Source organism: Coregonus lavaretus (genome assembly GCF_964263955.1).
Source record: "Coregonus lavaretus genome assembly, contig: HAP1_SCAFFOLD_175, whole genome shotgun sequence".
NCBI classification, from domain to species: Eukaryota; Metazoa; Chordata; class Actinopteri; order Salmoniformes; family Salmonidae; genus Coregonus; species Coregonus lavaretus.
In genome coordinates, this window is record NW_028164027.1 from 566,238 (window position 1) to 591,199 (window position 24,962).

The 24,962-nt window shown below is 44.0% G+C and overlaps 1 protein-coding gene across 1 annotated transcript; it reads left to right on the forward strand.

Moving 5' to 3' along the window:
* The first annotated feature begins 1,857 nt into the window (after positions 1 to 1,857).
* On the forward strand, positions 1,858 to 20,956 carry LOC311117552 (protein lifeguard 4-like). Its single transcript, XM_084192478.1, has 7 exons — positions 1,858 to 2,085; positions 2,333 to 2,441; positions 2,962 to 3,067; positions 3,223 to 3,256; positions 7,217 to 7,334; positions 10,302 to 10,347; positions 19,107 to 20,956. The coding sequence occupies exons 1-7, from the start codon at positions 1,992 to 1,994 to the stop codon at positions 19,311 to 19,313; spliced, it is 714 nt and encodes a 237-aa protein (XP_084048604.1). The 5' UTR covers positions 1,858 to 1,991; the 3' UTR covers positions 19,314 to 20,956.
* Positions 20,957 to 24,962: the final 4,006 nt, after the last annotated feature.

A 24,962-nucleotide genomic window follows, 5' to 3' on the forward strand; every position in this document is an offset into this window, starting at 1 on the left:
CCTAGGACACTACACACATACCAATTTGAGTTTCAACATCAAGTTGAGCATAGTCTACAGTCGTGGTCGAAAGTTTTGAGAATGACACAAGTATTGGTCTTCATAAAGTTTGCTGCTTCAGTGTTTTTTGATATTTTTTGTCAGATGTTACTATGGGTATACTGAAATATAATTACAAGCATTCCATAAGTGTCAAAGGCTTTTATTGACAATTACATTAAGTTTATGCAAAGAGTCAATATTTGCAGTGTTGACCCTTCTTTTTCAAGACCTCTGCAATCCGCCCTGGCATGCTGTCAATTAACTTCTGGGCCACATCCTGACTGATGGCAGCCCATTCTTACATAATCAATGCTTGGAGTTTGTCAGAATTTGTGGGGTTTTGTTTGTCCACCCGCCTCTTGAGGATTGACCACAAATTCTCAATGGGATTAAGGTCTGGGGAGTTTCCTGGCCATGTACCCAAAATGTCGATGGTCCTCTGTAGCTCAGCTGGTAGAGCACGGCGCTTGTAACGGCAAGATAGTGGGTTCGATCCCCGGGACCACCCATACACAAAAAAAAAAAATGTATGCACGCATGACTGTAAGTCGCTTTGGATAAAAGCGTCTGCTAAATGGCATATTATTATTATTATTATTATTATTGTTCCCCGAGCCACTTAGTTATCACTTTTGCCTTATGGCAAGGTGCTCCATCATGCTGGAAAAGGCATTGGTCGTCACCAAACTGTTATTGGATGGTTGGGAGAAGTTGCTCTCGGAGGATGTGTTGGTACCATTCTTTATTCATGGCTGTGTTCTTAGGCAAAATTGTGAGTGAGCCCACTCCCTTGGCTGAGAAGCAACCCCACACATGAATGGTCTCAGGATGCTTTACTGTTGGCATGACACAGGACTGATGGTAGCGCTCACCTTGTCTTCTCCGGACAAGCTTTTTTCCAGATGCCCCAAACAATCGGAAAGGGGATTCATCAGAGAAATTGACTTTACCCCAGTCCTCAGCAGTCCAATCCCTGTACCTTTTGCACAATATCAGTCTGTCCCTGATGTTTTTCCTGGAGAGAAGTGGCTTCCTCGCTGCCCTTCTTGACACCAGGCCATCCTCCAAAAGCCTTCGCCTCACTGTGCGTGCAGATGCACTCACACCTGCCTGCTGCCATTCCTGAGCAAGCTCTGCACTGGTGGTGCCCTGATCCCGCAGCTGAATCAACTTTAGGAGATGGTCCTGGCACTTGCTGGACTTTCTTGGGTTGATTGAACCTCTCTCCTTGAAGTTCTTGATGATCCGATAAATGGTTGATTTAGGTGCAATCTTACTAGCCGGATTATCCTTGCCTGTGAAGCCATTTTTGTGCAAAGCAATGATGACGGCACATGTTTCCTTGCAAGTAACCATGGTTAAGAGGAAGAACAATGATTTCAAGCACCACCCTCATTTTAAAGCTTCCAGTCTGTTATTCTAACTCAATCAGCATGACAGAGTGATCTCCAGCCTTGTCCTCGTCAACACGCTCACCTGTGTTAACGAGAGAATCACTGACATGATGTCAGCTGGTCCTTTTGTGGCAGGGCTGAAATGTAGTGGAAATGTTTTTTTGGGGGATTAAGTTAATTTTCATGGCAAAGAGGTACTTTGCAATTCATCTGATCACTCTTCATAACATTCTGGAGTATATGCAAATTGCCATCATGAAAACTGAGGCAGCAGACTTTGTGAAAATTTATATTTGTGTCATTCTCTAAACTTTTGACCACGACTGTTCTCTACTGTTTTAATAGTTTCCTGAAAATGACCCCTTTGTCGACAGTTAGTGGTGTGTTTTGGTATTGCAGGTTTCACAGAAATCACGAGCCATGTCACATGACGAACGTTTACAAACCAAGCCGGAAGTGGACTGAACTGACGCACGTCTACGGAAACAGCTGAGCAAGGGCCCCAAAACAGAAAACATCAGACAGTATTTTACTCTCAATTAAAGCTGGATCAAGATGACTACACCTGAAAAATACCCTCGGTCTTCTATTGAAGATGATTTCAACTATGGGACAAACGTTGCGACTGCGAGTGTGCAAATCCGGATGGGTAAGAGAAGTCCCGTTGTAGTCTATTTACTCAGTTAGCCTAGCTGATGATGGTCGCTAACTAGCAAGCCATCTTATCAATATATCTAGATCATGCCTTGCCAAATGAAATAAACGATGTGATATTTATTGTGGTGGTATCTAACTAAATGACAGAATCAAATAAATCTGCTGGTCTAGAATTTTAACTAAATTAAATCATGATGTCAGTAAGCTAGCTATCGATCTATTCTCTCTCCCCTGAACAGATTTCCTGCGCAAGGTGTACACCATCCTGTCTCTTCAGATCATCCTGACCACGGCTACCTCTGCTCTCTTCATGTTCTGTGACACCATCAAGGACTTTGTCCATTCAAGGTAAATTGTGAACTATTAGTAGGCCTACATAATTCAATGGGCATATCTGGGAAACACTGTGGTAGAGGGGTAACAATATTGTTATGACAGATATTAGTACATTCGGATAGTTGCATGCATACACCACTAGTGCTGTAACCATGGTAATCGCCGGTTATGGATGAAGACCGGCATGAAAATAAAATAACCGTTAGAATAGGCATACATTCATTTTTGAGGGAAAAAAATGAATGTACGCCAATCCTCGACCCCCCCACAGAGCCCTATACACCAGTATTGTGCATGTATTCATATACTGTGATACGACGACATAGAATTACTACCCTACTATAATACTAATCTCTCCAGCCTGGGTGTCAAGTCTGTTTCTGCCATCTTGCCCAACTCCTTATGGAACATGCAGTGGAGAATGCAAGAGACAAGAGCACAACCAGATGTGCAGTAGTATAATCTGTCCAACACTGTGCCTGGTTGGCTTGGTTCTGACTTTCTCATTGGTTCTGTCCCCCCCCCACCCCAGTCCAGCTGTAGTGTTGGTGTCAGCCATCGGCTCCCTGGTGTTGATCGTTGCCCTAGCCTTCTACAGACATCAACACCCCATTAACCTATACCTGCTTGCCGCATTCGTAAGTTCTGATTTGCACAGGCTACGTCCCAAATGGCACCCTATTCCCTATATAGTGCACTACTTTTTGACTAGGGCCCATAGGGTTCTGGTTAAATGTAGGGCACTATGTAGGGAATTAGTTTAACCTAACATTGTTTTCTTTGTCTCTTTCAGACTCTGTTGGAGTCCGTCTCTGTTGCTACCGCAGGTGAGTTCTGCCCCGCTTGATGTCAAGTCATCTCTTGTAAAGTTGTATTTTATGTTTTCGTTGAAAATATCCAACGCCTCTATATAAACAACGTTTAATTCATTCTGTTTGTGTCTCAAGAAATAATCAATTAGTTAATTTACTGTGAGACACCTCTGATCTCATTAGTAATATGATATTATTTATAGCTTATGGTTCTCCTCAGGAAATATATCAGTTTCCATAGCAACACCACAGGCTTCACTCCGTGCCTGCATCTGACATGGCATCCTATTCCCTATATAGTGCACTACTTAGTGCACCCTATTCCCTATATAGTGCACTACTTAGTGACCCTATTCCCTATAAAGGGCACTACTTAGGGACTATTCCCTATAAAGGACACTACTTAGTTATAGGGAATAGGGTGCACTAAGTAGTGCCCTTTATAGGGAATAGAGTCACTAAGTAGTGTCCTTTATAGGGAATAGGGTGCACTAAGTAGTGTCCTTTATAGGGAATAGGGTCACTAAGTAGTGTCCTTTATAGGGAATAGGGTGCACTAAGTAGTGTCCTTTATAGGGAATAGGGTCACTAAGTAGTGTCCTTTATAGGGAATAGGGTCACTAAGTAGTGTCCTTTATAGGGAATAGGGTGCACTAAGTAGTGTCCTTTATAGGGAATAGGGTCACTAAGTAGTGTCCTTTATAGGGAATAGGGTCACTAAGTAGTGTCCTTTATAGGGAATAGGGTCACTAAGTAGTGTCCTTTATAGGGAATATAGTCACTAAGTAGTGTCCTTTATAGGGAATAGGGTCACTAAGTAGTGTCCTTTATAGGGAATAGGGTCACTAAGTAGTGTCCTTTATAGGGAATAGGGTCACTAAGTAGTGTCCTTTATAGGGAATAGGGTCACTAAGTAGTGTCCTTTATAGGGAATATAGTCACTAAGTAGTGTCCTTTATAGGGAATAGGGTGCACTAAGCAGTGTCCTTTATAGGGAATAGGGTCACTAAGTAGTGTCCTTTATAGGGAATAGGGTCACTAAGTAGTGTCCTTTATAGGGAATAGGGTGCACTAAGCAGTGTCCTTTATAGCGAATAGGGTGCACTAAGCAGTGTCCTTTATAGGGAATAGGGTGCACTAAGTAGTGTCCTTTATAGCGAATAGGGTGCACTAAGCAGTGTCCTTTATAGGGAATAGGGTGCACTAAGCAGTGTCCTTTATAGGGAATAGGGTCACTAAGTAGTGTCCTTTATAGGGAATAGGGTGCACTAAGCAGTGTCCTTTATAGGGAATAGGGTGCACTAAGCAGTGTCCTTTATAGAGAATAGGGTCACTAAGTAGTGTCCTTTATAGGGAATATGGTTCACTAAGTAGTGTCCTTTATAGGGAATAGGGTCACTAAGTAGTGTCCTTTATAGGGAATAGAGTCACTAAGTAGTGTCCTTTATAGGGAATAGTCACTAAGTAGTGTCCTTTATAGGGAATAGGGTGCACTAAGTAGTGTCCTTTATAGGGAATAGGGTGCACTAAGCAGTGTCCTTTATAGGGAATAGGGTCACTAAGTAGTGTCCTTTATAGGGAATAGAGTCACTAAGTAGTGCCCTTTATAGGGAATAGGGTCACTAAGTAGTGTCCTTTATAGGGAATAGGGTCACTAAGTAGTGTCCTTTATAGGGAATATGGTCACTAAGTAGTGTTCTTTATAGGGAATAGGGTGCACTAAGTAGTGTCCTTTATAGGGAATAGGGTGCACTAAGTAGTGTCCTTTATAGGGAATAGGGTCACTAAGTAGTGTCCTTTATAGGGAATAGGGTCACTAAGTAGTGTCCTTTATAGAGAATAGGGTGCACTAAGCAGTGTCCTTTATAGGGAATAGGGTGCACTAAGTAGTGTCCTTTATAGGGAATAGGGTGCACTAAGTAGTGTCCTTTATAGGGAATAGGGTCACTAAGTAGTGTCATTTATAGGGAATAGGGTCACTAAGTAGTGTCCTTTATAGAGAATAGGGTGCACTAAGCAGTGTCCTTTATAGGGAATAGGGTGCACTAAGCAGTGTCCTTTATAGGGAATAGGGTGCACTAAGTAGTGTCCTTTATAGGGAATAGGGTGCACTAAGTAGTGTCCTTTATAGGGAATAGGGTCACTAAGTAGTGTCGTTTATAGGGAATAGGGTCACTAAGTAGTGTCCTTTATAGGGAATAGGGTCACTAAGTAGTGTCCTTTATAGGGAATAGGGTGCACTAAGTAGTTCCTTTTATAGGGAATAGGGTCACTAAGTAGTGTCCTTTATAGGGAATAGGGTGCACTAAGTAGTTCCTTTTATAGGGAATAGGGTCACTAAGCAGTGTCCTTTATAGGGAATAGGGTGCACTAAGCAGTGTCCTTTATAGGGAATAGGGTGCACTTAGTAGTGTCCTTTATAGGGAATAGGGTGCACTAAGCAGTGTCCTTTATAGGGAATAGGGTGCACTTAGTAGTGTCCTTTATAGGGAATAGGGTGCACTAAGCAGTGTCCTTTATAGGGAATAGGGTACACTAAGTAGTGTCCTTTATAGGGAATAGGGTCACTAAGTAGTGTCCTTTATAGGGAATATGGTCACTAAGCAGTGTCCTTTATAGAGAATAGGGTCACTAAGTAGTGTCCTTTATAGGGAATAGGGTGCACTAAGCAGTGTCCTTTATAGGGAATAGGGTGCACTAAGTAGTGTCCTTTATAGGGAATAGGGTGCACTAAGCAGTGTCCTTTATAGGGAATAGGGTGCACTAAGCAGTGTCCTTTATAGGGAATAGGGTCACTAAGTAGTGCCCTTTATAGGGAATAGGGTCACTAAGTAGTGTCCTTTATAGGGAATAGGGTGCACTAAGTAGTGTCCTTTATAGGGAATAGGGTGCACTAAGTAGTGCCCTTTATAGGGAATAGGGTCACTAAGTAGTGTCCTTTATAGGTAATATGGTCAATAAGTAGTGTCCTTTATAGGGAATAGGGTCACTAAGTAGTGTCCTTTATAGGGAATAGGGTCACTAAGTAGTGTCCTTTATAGGGAATAGGGTCACTAAGTAGTGTCCTTTATAGGGAATAGGGTCACTAAGTAGTGTCCTTTATAGGGAATAGGGTGCACTAAGCAGTGTCCTTTATAGGGAATAGGGTACACTAAGTAGTGTCCTTTATAGGGAATAGGGTCACTAAGTAGTGTCCTTTATAGGGAATATGGTCACTAAGCAGTGTCCTTTATAGAGAATAGGGTCACTAAGTAGTGTCCTTTATAGGGAATAGGGTGCACTAAGCAGTGTCCTTTATAGGGAATAGGGTGCACTAAGTAGTGTCCTTTATAGGGAATAGGGTACACTAAGTAGTGTCCTTTATAGGGAATAGGGTCACTAAGTAGTGTTCTTTATAGGGAATAGGGTGCACTAAGTAGTGTCCTTTATAGGGAATAGGGTGCACTAAGTAGTGTCCTTTATAGGGAATAGGGTGCACTAAGTAGTGTCCTTTATAGGGAATAGGGTGCACTAAGTAGTGTCCTTTATAGGGAATAGGGTGCACTAAGTAGTGTCCTTTATAGGGAATAGGGTCACTAAGTAGTGTCCTTTATAGGGAATAGGGTCACTAAGTAGTGTCCTTTATAGGGAATAGGGTCACTAAGTAGTGTTCTTTATAGGGAATATGGTTCACTAAGTAGTGTCCTTTATAGGGAATAGGGTGCACTAAGTAGTGTCCTTTATAGGGAATAGGGTCACTAAGTAGTGTCCTTTATAGGTAATAGGGTCACTAAGTAGTGTCCTTTATAGTGAATAGAATCACTAAGTAGTGTCCCTTATAGGGAATAGGGTCACTAAGTAGTGTCCTTTATAGGGAATAGGGTCACTAAGTAGTGCCCTTAACAGGAAATAGGGTGCCATTTCAGATGCAGGCCATGTTGTTTTTTCCCTCCTATACATTGTGAATCAACCATGTGTTTGTGTTCGTCCCTGTAGTGACCTTCTATGAGTACTCCATCGTGCTCCAGGCCTTCTTCCTCACAGCAGCGGTGTTCCTTGGGCTGACTGCCTACACCTTCCAGTCTAAGAGAGACTTCAGTAAACTGGGAGCTGGGTAAGAGGCCTTAAACTCCTGTCAGAGACCTGGCTGCGTCCAAAATGGCACCCTCTTTTTCAACAGTAGTGCACTATGTAGGGAATAGGGTCCCATTTCGGATGCAGACCTACCTGTTAGCTGCTACACTGCTACATATATATTACCTGTTAGCTGCTCACTGCTACATATATATTACCTGTTAGCTGCTACACTGCTACATATATATTACCTGTTAGCTGCTCACTGCTACATATATATTACCTGTTAGCTGCTACACTGCTACATATATATTACCTGTTAGCTGCTCACTGCTACATATATATTACCTGTTAGCTGCTCACTGCTACATATATATTACCTGTTAGCTGCTACACTGCTACATATATATTACCTGTTAGCTGCTCACTGCTACATATATATTACCTGTTAGCTGCTACACTGCTACACTGCTACATATATATTACCTGTTAGCTGCTACACTGCTACACTGCTACATATATATTACCTGTTAGCTGCTCACTGCTACACTGCTACATATATATTACCTGTTAGCTGCTACACTGCTACATATATATTACCTGTTAGCTGCTCACTGCTACACTGCTACATATATATTACCTGTTAGCTGCTCACTGCTACACTGCTACATATATATTACCTGTTAGCTGCTCACTGCTACACTGCTACATATATATTACCTGTTAGCTTCTCACTGCTACACTGCTACAGATATATTACCTGTTAGCTGCTACACTGCTACATATATATTACCTGTTAGCTGCTCACTGCTACACTGCTACATATATATTACCTGTTAGCTACTCACTGCTACACTGCTACATATATATTACCTGTTAGCTGCTCACTGCTACACTGCTACAGATATATTACCTGTTAGCTTCTCACTGCTACATATATATTACCTGTTAGCTGCTCACTGCTACACTGCTACATATATATTACCTGTTAGCTACTCACTGCTACACTGCTACATATATATTACCTGTTAGCTGCTCACTGCTACACTGCTACATATATATTACCTGTTAGCTTCTCACTGCTACACTGCTACATATATATTACCTGTTAGCTGCTACACTGCTACATATATATTACCTGTTAGCTGCTCACTGCTACACTGCTACATATATATTACCTGTTAGCTGCTACACTGCTACATATATATTACCTGTTAGCTGCTCACTGCTACACTGCTACATATATATTACCTGTTAGCTTCTCACTGCTACACTGCTACATATATATTACCTGTTAGCTGCTCACTGCTACACTGCTACATATATATTACCTGTTAGCTACTCACTGCTACACTGCTACATATATATTACCTGTTAGCTGCTCACTGCTACACTGCTACATATATATTACCTGTTAGCTTCTCACTGCTACATATATATTACCTGTTAGCTACTCACTGCTACATATATATTACCTGTTAGCTGCTCACTGCTACACTGCTACATATATATTACCTGTTAGCTACTCACTGCTACACTGCTACATATATATTACCTGTTATTATAGCTGCTCACTGCTACACTGCTACATATATATTACCTGTTATTATAGCTGCTCACTGCTACACTGCTACATATATATTACCTGTTAGCTACTCACTGCTACACTGCTACATATATATTACCTGTTATTATAGCTGCTCACTGCTACACTGCTACATATATATTACCTGTTATTATAGCTGCTCACTGCTACACTGCTACATATATATTACCTGTTAGCTACTCACTGCTACACTGCTACATATATATTACCTGTTATTATAGCTGCTCACTGCTACACTGCTACATATATATTACCTGTTATTATAGCTGCTCACTGCTACATATATATTACCTGTTAGCTGCTCACTGCTACAGATATATTACCTGTTAGCTGCTCACTGCTACAGATATATTACCTGTTAGCTGCTCACTGCTACATATATATTACCTGTTAGCTACTCACTGCTACATATATATTACCTGTTAGCTACTCACTGCTACACTGCTACATATATATTACCTGTTAGCTGCTCACTGCTACACTGCTACAGATATATTACCTGTTATTATAGCTGCTCACTGCTACAGATATATTACCTGTTATTATAGCTGCTCACTGCTACAGATATATTACCTGTTTTTATAGCTGCTCACTGCTACAGATATATTACCTGTTTTTATAGCTGCTCACTGCTACAGATATATTACCTGTTTTTATAGCTGCTCACTGCTACACTGCTACAGATATATGACCTGTTTATTTAGAGGTGATTTGTAAACACCCAGAGCTAGCCTGGTCCCAGATGTGTTAGTGCTGTCTCATGTTATGACCATAGGAGCCACTAAGACCCCTTCTTATTTTATTCCTTTATTTTGTATTTTACCACCCTTTTTCTCCCCAATTTCCGATCTTGTCTCACCGCTGCAACTCCCCAACGGGCTCTGGAGAGGCGAAGGTTTAGTCATGCGGCCTCCGAAACATGACCCGCCTAACCGCGCTCCTTAACACCCGCCAGCTTAACCCGGAAGCCAGCCACACCAATGTGTCGGAGGAAATACCGTTCAACTGGCGACCGAGGTCCGCTTGCAGGCACCCGGTCCGCCACAAGGAGTCGCTAGATGAGTCGTGATGAGCCAAGTAAATCCCCCCCGGCCAAACCCTCCCCTAACCCGGACTACGCTAGGCCAATTGTGCCCCGTCCTATGGGACTCACGGCCGGTTGTGGCACAGCCCGGGAATGAACCCGGGTCTGTAGTGACGCCTCTAGCACTGTGATGCAGTGCCTTAGACCGCTGCGCCACTCGGGAGGCCCCTTCTTGATAAAGCTTCACACACAACTGTATCGACAACAGGATCCACAACTGTATCCACAACTGTATTGTTGTCAACTGCAGACGAGGTGTAATAGGTATCCAATGGTTGAACACTCGGAACAGAATCTGAACCTTCATTTTGTTCCAGACTGTTCTCTGGCCTGTGGATCCTGATCATCGCTGGTTTCATGAAGGTGAGTTTAGTCCTTTTCACTGTTTATGTTTACTGTTAAAATCTGGTTTCCTTCAGGTAGTGGTTACTACAGTAGAGGTGGTTTCCTTCAGGTAGTGGTTACTACTACAGTAGAGGTGGTTTCCTTCAGGTAGTGGTTACTACTACAGTAGAGGTGGTTTCCATCAGGTAGTGGTTACTACAGTAGAGGTGGTTTCCTTCAGGTAGTGGTTACTACTACAGTAGAGGTGGTTTCCTTCAGGTAGTGGTTACTACTACAGTAGAGGTGGTTTCCTTCAGGTAGTGGTTACTACAGTAGAGGTGGTTTCCTTCAGGTAGTGGTTACTACAGTAGAGGTGGTTTCCTTCAGGTAGTGGTTACTACAGTAGAGGTGGTTTCCTTCAGGTAGTGGTTACTACTACAGTAGAGGTGGTTTCCTTCAGGTAGTGGTTACTACTACAGTAGAGGTGGTTTCCTTCAGGTAGTGGTTACTACTACAGTAGAGGTGGTTTCCTTCAGGTAGTGGTTACTACTACAGTAGAGGTGGTTTCCTTCAGGTAGTGGTTACTACTACAGTAGAGGTGGTTTCCTTCAGGTAGTGGTTACTACAGTAGAGGTGGTTTCCTTCAGGTAGTGGTTACTACAGTAGAGGTGGTTTCCTTCAGGTAGTGGTTACTACAGTAGAGGTGGTTTCCTTCAGGTAGTGGTTACTACAGTAGAGGTGGTTTCCTTCAGGTAGTGGTTACTACAGTAGAGGTGGTTTCCTTCAGGTAGTGGTTACTACAGTAGAGGTGGTTTCCTTCAGGTAGTGGTTACTACTACAGTAGAGGTGGTTTCCTTCAGGTAGTGGTTACTACAGTAGAGGTGGTTTCCTTCAGGTAGTGTTTACTACTACAGTAGAGGTGGTTTCCTTCAGGTAGTGGTTACTACAGTAGAGGTGGTTTCCTTCAGGTAGTGGTTACTACTACAGTAGAGGTGGTTTCCTTCAGGTAGTGGTTACTACTACAGTAGAGGTGGTTTCCTTCAGGTAGTGGTTACTACTACAGTAGAGGTGGTTTCCTTCAGGTAGTGGTTACTACAGTAGAGGTGGTTTCCTTCAGGTAGTGGTTACTACAGTAGAGGTGGTTTCCTTCAGGTAGTGGTTACTACAGTAGAGGTGGTTTCCTTCAGGTAGTGGTTACTACTACAGTAGAGGTGGTTTCCTTCAGGTAGTGGTTACTACAGTAGAGGTGGTTTCCTTCAGGTAGTGTTTACTACTACAGTAGAGGTGGTTTCCTTCAGGTAGTGGTTACTACAGTAGAGGTGGTTTCCTTCAGGTAGTGGTTACTACTACAGTAGAGGTGGTTTCCTTCAGGTAGTGGTTACTACTACAGTAGAGGTGGTTTCCTTCAGGTAGTGGTTACTACTACAGTAGAGGTGGTTTCCTTCAGGTAGTGGTTACTACAGTAGAGGTGGTTTCCTTCAGGTAGTGGTTACTACAGTAGAGGTGGTTTCCTTCAGGTAGTGGTTACTACTACAGTAGAGGTGGTTTCCTTCAGGTAGTGGTTACTACAGTAGAGGTGGTTTCCTTCAGGTAGTGGTTACTACAGTAGAGGTGGTTTCCTTCAGGTAGTGGTTACTACTACAGTAGAGGTGGTTTCCTTCAGGTAGTGGTTACTACAGTAGAGGTGGTTTCCTTCAGGTAGTGGTTACTACAGTAGATGTGGTTTCCTTCAGGTAGTGGTTACTACAGTAGAGGTGGTTTCCTTCAGGTAGTGGTTACTACAGTAGAGGTGGTTTCCATCAGGTAGTGGTTACTACTACAGTAGAGGTGGTTTCCTTCAGGTAGTGGTTACTACAGTAGAGGTGGTTTCCTTCAGGTAGTGGTTACTACTACAGTAGAGGTGGTTTCCTTCAGGTAGTGGTTACTACTACAGTAGAGGTGGTTTCCTTCAGGTAGTGGTTACTACTACAGTAGAGGTGGTTTCCTTCAGGTAGTGGTTACTACAGTAGAGGTGGTTTCCTTCAGGTAGTGGTTACTACTACAGTAGAGGTGGTTTCCTTCAGGTAGTGGTTACTACAGTAGAGGTGGTTTCCTTCAGGTAGTGGTTACTACTACAGTAGAGGTGGTTTCCTTCAGGTAGTGGTTACTACTACAGTAGAGGTGGTTTCCTTCAGGTAGTGGTTACTACAGTAGAGGTGGTTTCCTTCAGGTAGTGGTTACTACAGTAGAGGTGGTTTCCTTCAGGTAGTGGTTACTACAGTAGAGGTGGTTTCCTTCAGGTAGTGGTTACTACAGTAGAGGTGGTTTCCTTCAGGTAGTGGTTACTACTACAGTAGAGGTGGTTTCCTTCAGGTAGTGGTGGTTACTACAGTAGAGGTGGTTTCCTTCAGGTAGTGGTTACTACTACAGTAGAGGTGGTTTCCTTCAGGTAGTGGTTACTACAGTAGAGGTGGTTTCCTTCAGGTAGTGGTTACTACAGTAGAGGTGGTTTCCTTCAGGTAGTGTTTACTACTACAGTAGAGGTGGTTTCCTTCAGGTAGTGGTTACTACTACAGTAGAGGTGGTTTCCTTCAGGTAGTGGTTACTACAGTAGAGGTGGTTTCCTTCAGGTAGTGGTTACTACTACAGTAGAGGTGGTTTCCTTCAGGTAGTGGTTACTACAGTAGAGGTGGTTTCCTTCAGGTAGTGGTTACTACTACAGTAGAGGTGGTTTCCTTCAGGTAGTGGTTACTACAGTAGAGGTGGTTTCCTTCAGGTAGTGGTTACTACAGTAGAGGTGGTTTCCTTCAGGTAGTGGTTACTACTACAGTAGAGGTGGTTTCCTTCAGGTAGTGGTTACTACAGTAGAGGTGGTTTCCTTCAGGTAGTGGTTACTACTACAGTAGAGGTGGTTTCCTTCAGGTAGTGGTTACTACTACAGTAGAGGTGGTTTCCATCAGGTAGTGGTTACTACTACAGTAGAGGTGGTTTCCTTCAGGTAGTGGTTACTACAGTAGAGGTGGTTTCCATCAGGTAGTGGTTACTACAGTAGAGGTGGTTTCCTTCAGGTAGTGGTTACTACTACAGTAGAGGTGGTTTCCTTCAGGTAGTGGTTACTACTACAGTAGAGGTTGTTTCCATCAGGTAGTGGTTACTACTACAGTAGAGGTGGTTTCCTTCAGGTAGTGGTTACTACAGTAGAGGTGGTTTCCTTCAGGTAGTGGTTACTACAGTAGAGGTGGTTTCCTTCAGGTAGTGGTTACTACTACAGTAGAGGTGGTTTCCTTCAGGTAGTGGTTACTACTACAGTAGAGGTGGTTTCCTTCAGGTAGTGGTTACTACTACAGTAGAGGTGGTTTCCATCAGGTAGTGGTTACTACTACAGTAGAGGTGGTTTCCTTCAGGTAGTGGTTACTACAGTAGAGGTGGTTTCCATCAGGTAGTGGTTACTACAGTAGAGGTGGTTTCCTTCAGGTAGTGGTTACTACTACAGTAGAGGTTGTTTCCATCAGGTAGTGGTTACTACTACAGTAGAGGTGGTTTCCTTCAGGTAGTGGTTACTACAGTAGAGGTGGTTTCCTTCAGGTAGTGGTTACTACTACAGTAGAGGTGGTTTCCTTCAGGTAGTGGTTACTACTACAGTAGAGGTGGTTTCCATCAGGTAGTGGTTACTACTACAGTAGAGGTGGTTTCCTTCAGGTAGTGGTTACTACTACAGTAGAGGTGGTTTCCTTCAGGTAGTGGTTACTACAGTAGAGGTGGTTTCCTTCAGGTAGTGGTTACTACAGTAGAGGTGGTTTCCTTCAGGTAGTGGTTACTACTACAGTAGAGGTTGTTTCCATCAGGTAGTGGTTACTACTACAGTAGAGGTGGTTTCCTTCAGGTAGTGGTTACTACAGTAGAGGTGGTTTCCTTCAGGTAGTGGTTACTACTACAGTAGAGGTGGTTTCCTTCAGGTAGTGGTTACTACTACAGTAGAGGTGGTTTCCATCAGGTAGTGGTTACTACTACAGTAGAGGTGGTTTCCTTCAGGTAGTGGTTACTACAGTAGAGGTGGTTTCCTTCAGGTAGTGGTTACTACTACAGTAGAGGTGGTTTCCTTCAGGTAGTGGTTACTACTACAGTAGAGGTGGTTTCCTTCAGGTAGTGGTTACTACTACAGTAGAGGTGGTTTCCTTCAGGTAGTGGTGGTTACTACAGTAGAGGTGGTTTCCTTCAGGTAGTGGTTACTACTACAGTAGAGGTGGTTTCCTTCAGGTAGTGGTTACTACAGTAGAGGTGGTTTCCTTCAGGTAGTGGTTACTACAGTAGAGGTGGTTTCCTTCAGGTAGTGTTTACTACTACAGTAGAGGTGGTTTCCTTCAGGTAGTGGTTACTACTACAGTAGAGGTGGTTTCCTTCAGGTAGTGGTTACTACAGTAGAGGTGGTTTCCTTCAGGTAGTGGTTACTACTACAGTAGAGGTGGTTTCCTTCAGGTAGTGGTTACTACAGTAGAGGTGGTTTCCTTCAGGTAGTGGTTACTACTACAGTAGAGGTGGTTTCCTTCAGGTAGTGGTTACTACTACAGTAGAGGTGGTTTCCTTCAGGTAGTGGTTACTACAGTAGAGGTGGTTTCCTTCAGGTAGTGGTTACTACTACAGTAGAGGTGGTTTCCTTCAGGTAGTGGTTACTACTACAGTAGAGGTGGTTTCCATCAGGTAGTGGTTACTACTACAGTAGAGGTGGTTTCCTTCAGGTAGTGGTTACTACAGTAGAGATGGTTTCCATCAGGTAGTGGTTACTACAGTAGAGGTGGTTTCCTTCAGGTAGTGGTTACTACTACAGTAGAGGTGGTTTCCTTCAGGTAGTGGTTACTACAGTAGAGGTGGTTTCCTTCAGGTAGTGGTTACTACTACAGTAGAGGTGGTTTCCTTCAGGTAGTGGTTACTACAGTAGAGGTGGTTTCCATCAGGTAGTGGTTACTACAGTAGAGGTGGTTTCCTTCAGGTAGTGGTTACTACAGTAGAGGTGGTTTCCTTCAGGTAGTGGTTATTACAGTAGAGGTGGTTTCCTTCAGGTAGTGGTTACTACTACAGTAGAGGTGGTTTCCTTCAGGTAGTGGTTACTACAGTAGAGGTGGTTTCCTTCAGGTAGTGGTTACTACAGTAGAGGTGGTTTCCTTCAGGTAGTGGTTATTACAGTAGAGGTGGTTTCCTTCAGGTAGTGGTTACTACAGTAGAGGTGGTTTCCTTCAGGTAGTGGTTACTACTACAGTAGAGGTGGTTTCCTTCAGGTAGTGGTTACTACTACAGTAGAGGTGGTTTCCTTCAGGTAGTGGTTACTACAGTAGAGGTGGTTTCCTTCAGGTAGTGGTTACTACTACAGTAGAGGTGGTTTCCTTCAGGTAGTGGTTACTACTACAGTAGAGGTGGTTTCCTTCAGGTAGTGGTTACTACTACAGTAGAGGTGGTTTCCTTCAGGTAGTGGTTACTACCACAGTAGAGGTGGTTTCCTTCAGGTAGTGGTTACTACTACAGTAGAGGTGGTTTCCTTCAGGTAGTGGTTACTACAGTAGAGGTGGTTTCCTTCAGGTAGTGGTTACTACAGTAGAGGTGGTTTCCTTCAGGTAGTGGTTACTACAGTAGAGGTGGTTTCCTTCAGGTAGTGGTTACTACTACAGTAGAGGTGGTTTCCTTCAGGTAGTGGTTACTACAGTAGAGGTGGTTTCCTTCAGGTAGTGGTTACTACAGTAGAGGTGGTTTCCTTCAGGTAGTGGTTACTACTACAGTAGAGGTGGTTTCCTTCAGGTAGTGGTTACTACTACAGTAGAGGTGGTTTCCTTCAGGTAGTGGTTACTACAGTAGAGGTGGTTTCCTTCAGGTAGTGTTTACTACTACAGTAGAGGTGGTTTCCTTCAGGTAGTGGTTACTACTACAGTAGAGGTGGTTTCCTTCAGGTAGTGGTTACTACAGTAGAGGTGGTTTCCTTCAGGTAGTGGTTACTACAGTAGAGGTGGTTTCCTTCAGGTAGTGGTTACTACAGTAGAGGTGGTTTCCTTCAGGTAGTGGTTACTACTACAGTAGAGGTGGTTTCCTTCAGGTAGTGGTTACTACAGTAGAGGTGGTTTCCTTCAGGTAGTGGTTACTACTACAGTAGAGGTGGTTTCCTTCAGGTAGTGGTTATTACAGTAGAGGTGGTTTCCTTCAGGTAGTGGTTACTACTACAGTAGAGGTGGTTTCCTTCAGGTAGTGGTTACTACAGTAGAGGTGGTTTCCATCAGGTAGTGGTTACTACTACAGTAGAGGTGGTTTCCTTCAGGTAGTGGTTACTACAGTAGAGGTGGTTTCCTTCAGGTAGTGGTTACTACAGTAGAGGTGGTTTCCTTCAGGTAGTGGTTACTACAGTAGAGGTGGTTTCCTTCAGGTAGTGGTTACTACAGTAGAGGTGGTTTCCTTCAGGTAGTGGTTACTACAGTAGAGGTGGTTTCCTTCAGGTAGTGGTTACTACAGTAGAGGTGGTTTCCTTCAGGTAGTGGTTACTACAGTAGAGGTGGTTTCCTTCAGGTAGTGGTTACTACTACAGTAGAGGTGGTTTCCTTCAGGTAGTGGTTACTACAGTAGAGGTGGTTTCCTTCAGGTAGTGGTTACTACTACAGTAGAGGTGGTTTCCTTCAGGTAGTGGTTACTACTACAGTAGAGGTGGTTTCCTTCAGGTAGTGGTTACTACAGTAGAGGTGGTTTCCTTCAGGTAGTGGTTACTACAGTAGAGGTGGTTTCCTTCAGGTAGTGGTTACTACAGTAGAGGTGGTTTCCTTCAGGTAGTGGTTACTACAGTAGAGGTGGTTTCCTTCAGGTAGTGGTTACTACTACAGTAGAGGTGGTTTCCTTCAGGTAGTGGTTACTACTACAGTAGAGGTGGTTTCCTTCAGGTAGTGGTTACTACAGTAGAGGTGGTTTCCTTCAGGTAGTGGTTACTACTACAGTAGAGGTGGTTTCCTTCAGGTAGTGGTTACTACTACAGTAGAGGTGGTTTCCTTCAGGTAGTGGTTACTACTACAGTAGAGGTGGTTTCCTTCAGGTAGTGGTTACTACTACAGTAGAGGTGGTTTCCTTCAGGTAGTGGTTACTACTACAGTAGAGGTGGTTTCCTTCAGGTAGTGGTTACTACTACAGTAGAGGTGGTTTCCTTCAGGTAGTGGTTACTACTACAGTAGAGGTGGTTTCCTTCAGTTAGTGGTTACTACAGTAGAGGTGGTTTCCTTCAGGTAGTGGTTACTACAGTAGAGGTGGTTTCCTTCAGGTAGTGGTTACTACAGTAGAGGTGGTTTCCTTCAGGTAGTGGTTATTATAGTATAGGTGGTTTCCTTCAGGTAGTGGTTACTACTACAGTAGAGGTGGTTTCCTTCAGGTAGTGGTTACTACTACAGTAGAGGTGGTTTCCTTCAGGTAGTGGTTACTACAGTAGAGGTGGTTTCCTTCAGGTAGTGGTTACTACTACAGTAGAGGTGGTTTCCTTCAGGTAGTGGTTACTACAGTAGAGGTGGTTTCCTTCAGGTAGTGGTTACTACTACAGTAGAGGTGGTTTCCTTCAGGTAGTGGTTACTACTACAGTAGAGGTGGTTTCCTTCAGGTAGTGGTTACTACTACAGTAGAGGTGGTTTCCTTCAGGTAGTGGTTACTACAGTAGAGGTGGTTTCCTTCAGGTAGTGGTTACTACAGTAGAGGTGGTTTCCTTCAGGTAGTGGTTACTACTACAGTAGAGGTGGTTTCCTTCAGGTAGTGGTTACTACAGTAGAGGTGGTTTCCTTCAGGTAGTGGTTATTACTACAGTAGAGGTGGTTTCCTTCAGGTAGTGGTTACTACTACAGTAGAGGTGGTTTCCTTCAGGTAGTGGTTACTACAGTAGAGGTGGTTTCCTTCAGGTAGTGGTTACTACAGTAGAGGTGGTTTCCTTCAGGTAGTGGTTACTACAGTAGAGGTGGTTTCCTTCAGGTAGTGGTTACTACTACAGTAGAGGTGGTTTCCTTCAGGTAGTGGTTACTACTACAGTAGAGGTGGTTTCCTTCAGGTAGTGGTTACTACAGTAGAGGTGGTTTCCTTCAGGTAGTGGTTACTACAGTAGAGGTGGTTTCCTTCAGGTAGTGGTTACTACAGTAGAGGTGGTTTCCATCAGGTAGTGGTTACTACTACAGTAGAGGTGGTTTCCTTCAGGTAGTGGTTACTACTACAGTAGAGGTGGTTTCCTTCAGGTAGTGGTTACTACAGTAGAGGTGGTTTCCTTCAGGTAGTGGTTACTACAGTAGAGGTGGTTTCCTTCAGGTAGTGGTTACTACTACAGTAGAGGTGGTTTCCTTCAGGTAGTGGTTACTACTACAGTAGAGGTGGTTTCCTTCAGGTAGTGGTTATTACTACAGTAGAGGTGGTTTCCTTCAGGTAGTGGTTACTACTACAGTAGAGGTGGTTTCCTTCAGGTAGTGGTTACTACAGTAGAGGTGGTTTCCTTCAGGTAGTGGTTACTACAGTAGAGGTGGTTTCCTTCAGGTAGTGGTTACTACTACAGTAGAGGTGGTTTCCTTCAGGTAGTGGTTACTACAGTAGAGGTGGTTTCCTTCAGGTAGTGGTTATTACTACAGTAGAGGTAGATCATTACCACTCTTTTCAACATCCATTATTTCTACATTATCCATTAAGTAGTCATTCCTCATTGACGCCTTGTCGTGTCAGTCAGTCATCCATCTATCATCCATCCATCCTTAATCCATCCGTCAGTCAATCCATCTGTCCACAGTTTAATCTGAGTCTCCTCTCTTCCCTCCCTCTCCCCCCCCCCCCTCCCCTAGCTCTTCTTCCAGAACGACACGGTGGAGCTGGTGTTTGCTGGTGCAGGTGCTCTGTTGTTCTGTGGTTTCATCATCTATGACACCCACCTTCTGATGCACCAGCTGTCCCCCGAGGAGCACGTCCTAGCCTCCATTAACCTGTACCTGGACATCGTTAACCTCTTCCTGCACATCCTCCGCATGCTGGACTCCATGAAGAAGAACTGAGCTTCCGTTACATGTTTAGTGCACTACACACTATTCCCTGTTTAGCTATTGGGCTCTGGGTGAAAGTAGTGCACCGTGAAGGGGAATAGTTTGTGGTTTGCGACGCACCCTATTAGTGTTCTGTTGCTTAGCTCACAGAGCGACTTGGGATCGATTCATTTCTCAATTCAGTACATTTTCTTGAATTTAGAAAATCCTCATAGAAAAGAAATGGGCATTTTATCGATTCACCTCCTGAATTGAAAACTGATTTGCCTCCCAAACTCTGATAGGCCAACCCTGCTGTAGATCCTACCAGTGAATGTGAAACGCAGACCCGCCATCTAAGTTTAACCCCGGGAATAATATTATTATTACATTTTTGTTTTATCATTTCTGGAACTGGATGTGTTGTAGACTTATGCTGTTCGTTCTGTTCTGTTTATTATCCTGAATGTTTAAAAAAAAATCATGTTTAATTGTGGGTGCTCGCTCAGTGAATGATACCTTTCTGAATATTCAAGCATACGGATTGTGTAAGGTTGTTTTGGGTGATGGTGTAAAATAGCAGAACACATTTTTTGGGGGAAATACTTTAGTCTAACTTCCATCCGCTACCTTGCTGGTATTCTTCTGAATTTCAACACATAAAAACAGTCCCTTGGTTAGTCTCCATAATAATAGATAAATACACTCATTGGCCAGTGTATTAGGTCCATCTGGAACCGGGTCGAACCCCCAGTGTATTAGGTCCATCTGGTACCGGGTCGAACCCCCAGTGTATTAGGTCCATCTGGAACCGGGTCGGACCCCCAGTGTATCAGGTCCATCTAGTACCGGGTCGGACCCCCAGTGTATTAGGTCCATCTGGAACCGGGTCGGATCCCCAGTGTATCAGGTCCATCTAGTACCGGGTCGGACCCCCAGTGTATTAGGTCCATCTGGTACCGGGTCGGACCCCCAGTGTATTAGGTCCATCTGGAACCGGGTCGGACCCCCAGTGTATCAGGTCCATCTCTAACCATTTTCGTGAACGGGGTGGTGTACCTAATAAACTGGCCACTGAGTGTAGAGATCTGATCATTCTAGAAAGACTTAAATAGTAGTCACAGTAAAGTTTTATAAAATACAGTATTCTGCACTATAGACTTAACCAGGACACCTGAGAAAATGTATCAAACATAGCACCCTATTCCCTATATAGTGCACTACTTTTGACCAGTGTGTGCATCCCAAACGGCTCCCTATGTAGTGCACTACTTTTGACCAGAGCCCCTAGGAGTCATTTTGGGACGGAGCTTTGATATGCCAGCAAACAAGAGGGATTGCTCTTGGACCGGGAAACATGTTCAACCAGTTAGCTATTCACAGTAGAATAACACCACGTCAGTTGCCAGGATAAAGGGAATCTGAAGAACACTACAGATTTGGATAATAAGAGGTCTCCATTTGAGATCATGTAAATACTATGAAGGGATTTTCACTAGGCTATATATTATGTTTCTGCAGTCATTCATTTATTAACAAGCCCGCAAGTGCAATACCAAATTGTCAGGTGGAGAGCAGAGTAGTTGCACGTCTATTTGGTGAACTGTGAATGCACTGTCAATTGTACATGCTTTGATTTCGTTTCTTGATTAAATTGTGGAGTTGAGTGTTTTAAATTGTTGCACTATAGATTTTCATGTAGATAGATGTCTGCTTCCGCTAACTCAGTTGAACCAGTTATTCCACTAGACAACACTCACCTATACAGAACCAGTTATACCACTAGACCAGGTGAACACTCCCCTATACAGAACCAGTTATACCACTAGACCAGGTGAACATTCCCCTACACAGAACCAGTTATACCACTAGACCAGGTGAACACTCACCTACACAGAACCAGTGGACCAGGTGAACACTCACCTATACAGAACCAGTAGACCAGGTGAACACTCACCTATACAGAACTAGTAGACCAGGTGAGCGCTCACCTATACAGAACCAGTAGACCAGGTGAGCACTCACCTATACAGAACCAGTTATACCACTAGACAACACTCACCTATACAGAACCAGTTATACCACTAGACCAGGTGAACACTCACCTACACAGAACCAGTAGACCACCAGACCAGGTGAACACTCCCCTATACAGAACCAGTTATACCACCAGACCAGGTGAACATTCCCCTATACAGAACCAGTTATACCACTAGACCAGGTGAACACTCCCCTATACAGAACCAGTTATACCACCAGACCAGGTGAACACTCCCCTATACAGAACCAGTTATACCACCAGACCAGGTGAACACTCCCCTATACAGAACCAGTTATACCACTAGACCAGGTGAACACTCACCTACACAGAACCAGTAGACCACCAGACCAGGTGAACACTCCCCTATACAGAACCAGTTATACCACCAGACCAGGTGAACATTCCCCTATACAGAACCAGTTATACCACTAGACCAGGTGAACACTCACCTATACAGAACCAGTTATACCACTAGACCAGGTGAACACTCCCCTATACAGAACCAGTTATACCACTAGACCAGGTGAACACTCCCCTATACAGAACCAGTTATACCACTAGACCAGGTGAACACTCCCCTATACAGAACCAGTTATACCACTAGACCAGGTGAACACTCCCCTATACAGAACCAGTTATACCACTAGACCAGGTGAACACTCCCCTATACAGAACCAGTTATACCACCAGACCAGGTGAACACTCCCCTATACAGAACCAGTTATACCACTAGACCAGGTGAACATTCCCCTATACAGAACCAGTTATACCACTAGACCAGGTGAACACTCCCCTATACAGAACCAGTTATACCACCAGACCAGGAGAACACTCCCCTATACAGAACCAGTTATACCACTAGACCAGGTGAACACTCCCCTATACAGAACCAGTTATACCACTAGACCAGGTGAACACTCCCCTATACAGAACCAGTTATACCACTAGACCAGGTGAACACTCACCTACACAGAACCAGTAGACCAGGTGAACACTCACCTATACAGAACCAGTAGACCAGGTGAACACTCACCTATACAGAACCAGTAGACCAGGTGAACACTCACCTATACAGAACCAGTTATACCACTAGACAACACTCACCTATACAGAACCAGTTATACCACTAGACCAGGTGAACACTCACCTACACAGAACCAGTAGACCACCAGACCAGGTGAACACTCCCCTATACAGAACCAGTTATACCACCAGACCAGGTGAACACTCCCCTATACAGAACCAGTTATACCACTAGACCAGGTGAACACTCCCCTATACAGAACCAGTTATACCACTAGACCAGGTGAACACTCCCCTATACAGAACCAGTTATACCACCAGACCAGGTGAACACTCCCCTATACAGAACCAGTTATACCACTAGACCAGGTGAACACTCCCCTATACAGAACCAGTTATACCACTAGACCAGGTGAACACTCCCCTATACAGAACCAGTTATACCACTAGACCAGGTGAACACTCACCTATACAGAACCAGTTATACCACTAGACCAGGTGAACACTCACCTATACAGAACCAGTTATACCACTAGACCAGGTGAACACTCCCCTATACAGAACCAGTTATACCACTAGACCAGGTGAACACTCCCCTATACAGAACCAGTTATACCACTAGACCAGGTGAACACTCCCCTATACAGAACCAGTTATACCACTAGACCAGGTGAACACTCCCCTATGCAGAACCAGTTATACCACCAGACCAGGTGAACACTCCCCTATACAGAACCAGTTATACCACTAGACCAGGTGAACACTCCCCTATACAGAACCAGTTATACCAGTAGACCAGGTGAACACTCCCCTATACAGAACCAGTTATACCACTAGACCAGGTGAACACTCCCCTATACAGAACCAGTTATACCACTAGACCAGGTGAACACTCCCCTATACAGAACCAGTTATACCACTAGACCAGGCGAACACTCCCCTATACAGAACCAGTTATACCACCAGACTAGGTGAACACTCCCCTATACAGAACCAGTTATACCACTAGACCAGGTGAACACTCACCTACACAGAACCAGTTGACCAGGTGAACACTCACCTATACAGAACCAGTAGACCAGGTGAACACTCACCTATACAGAACCAGTAGACCAGGTGAACACTCACCTATACAGAACCAGTAGACCAGGTGAAAACTCACCTATACAGAACTAGTAGACCAGGTGAGCGCTCACCTATACAGAACCAGTTATACCACTAGACCAGGTAAACACTCACCTACACAGAACCAGTGGACCAGGTGAACACTCACCTATACAGAACCAGTAGACCAGGTGAACACTCACCTATACAGAACTAGTAGACCAGGTGAGCGCTCACCTATACAGAACCAGTAGACCAGGTGAGCGCTCACCTATACAGAACCAGTTATACCACTAGACAACACTCACCTATACAGAACCAGTTATACCACTAGACCAGGTGAACACTCACCTACACAGAACCAGTAGACCACCAGACCAGGTGAACACTCCCCTATACAGAACCAGTTATACCACCAGACCAGGTGAACACTCCCCTATACAGAACCAGTTATACCACTAGACCAGGTGAACACTCCCCTATACAGAACCAGTTATACCACCAGACCAGGTGAACACTCCCCTATACAGAACCAGTTATACCACCAGACCAGGTGAACACTCCCCTATACAGAACCAGTTATACCACTAGACCAGGTGAACACCCCCCTATACAGAACCAGTTATACCACTAGACAACACTCCCCTATACAGAACCAGTTATACCACTAGACCAGGTGAACACTCACCTATACAGAACCAGTTATACCACTAGACCAGGTGAACACTCCCCTATACAGAACCAGTTATACACTAGACCAGGTGAACACTCCCCTATACAGAACCAGTTATACCACTAGACCAGGTGAACACTCCCCTATACAGAACCAGTTATACCACTAGACCAGGTGAACACTCCCCTATACAGAACCAGTTATACCACTAGACCAGGTGAACACTCCCCTATACAGAACCAGTTATACCACTAGACTAGGTGAACACTCCCCAATACAGAACCAGTTATACCACCAGACCAGGTGAACACTCCCCTATACAGAACCAGTTATACCACTAGACCAGGTGAACACTCCCCTATACAGAACCAGTTATACCACTAGACCAGGTGAACACTCCCCTATACAGAACCAGTTATACCACCAGACCAGGTGAACACTCCCCTATACAGAACCAGTTATACCACTAGACCAGGTGAACACTCCCCTATACAGAACCAGTTATACCACTAGACCAGGTGAACACTCCCCTATACAGAACCAGTTATACCACTAGACCAGGTGAACACTCACCTACACAGAACCAGTAGACCAGGTGAACACTCACCTATACAGAACCAGTAGACCAGGTGAACACTCACCTATACAGAACCAGTTGACCAGGTGAACACTCACCTATACAGAACCAGTAGACCAGGTGAAAACTCACCTATACAGAACTAGTAGACCAGGTGAGCGCTCACCTATACAGAACCAGTAGACCAGGTGAAAACTCACCTATACAGAACCAGTTATACCACTAGACAACACTCACCTATACAGAACCAGTTATACCACTAGA

Coding starts and splice junctions, on each gene's coding strand:
- LOC311117552 (XM_084192478.1), top strand. CDS start 1,992: ATGACTACACCTGAAAAATACCCTCGGTCTTCTATTGAAGATGATTTC. Junction 3,068..3,222: donor TATACCTGCTTGCCGCATTC/GTAAGTTCTGAT, acceptor TGTCTCTTTCAG/ACTCTGTTGGAGTCCGTCTC. Junction 3,257..7,216: donor CGTCTCTGTTGCTACCGCAG/GTGAGTTCTGCC, acceptor TCGTCCCTGTAG/TGACCTTCTATGAGTACTCC.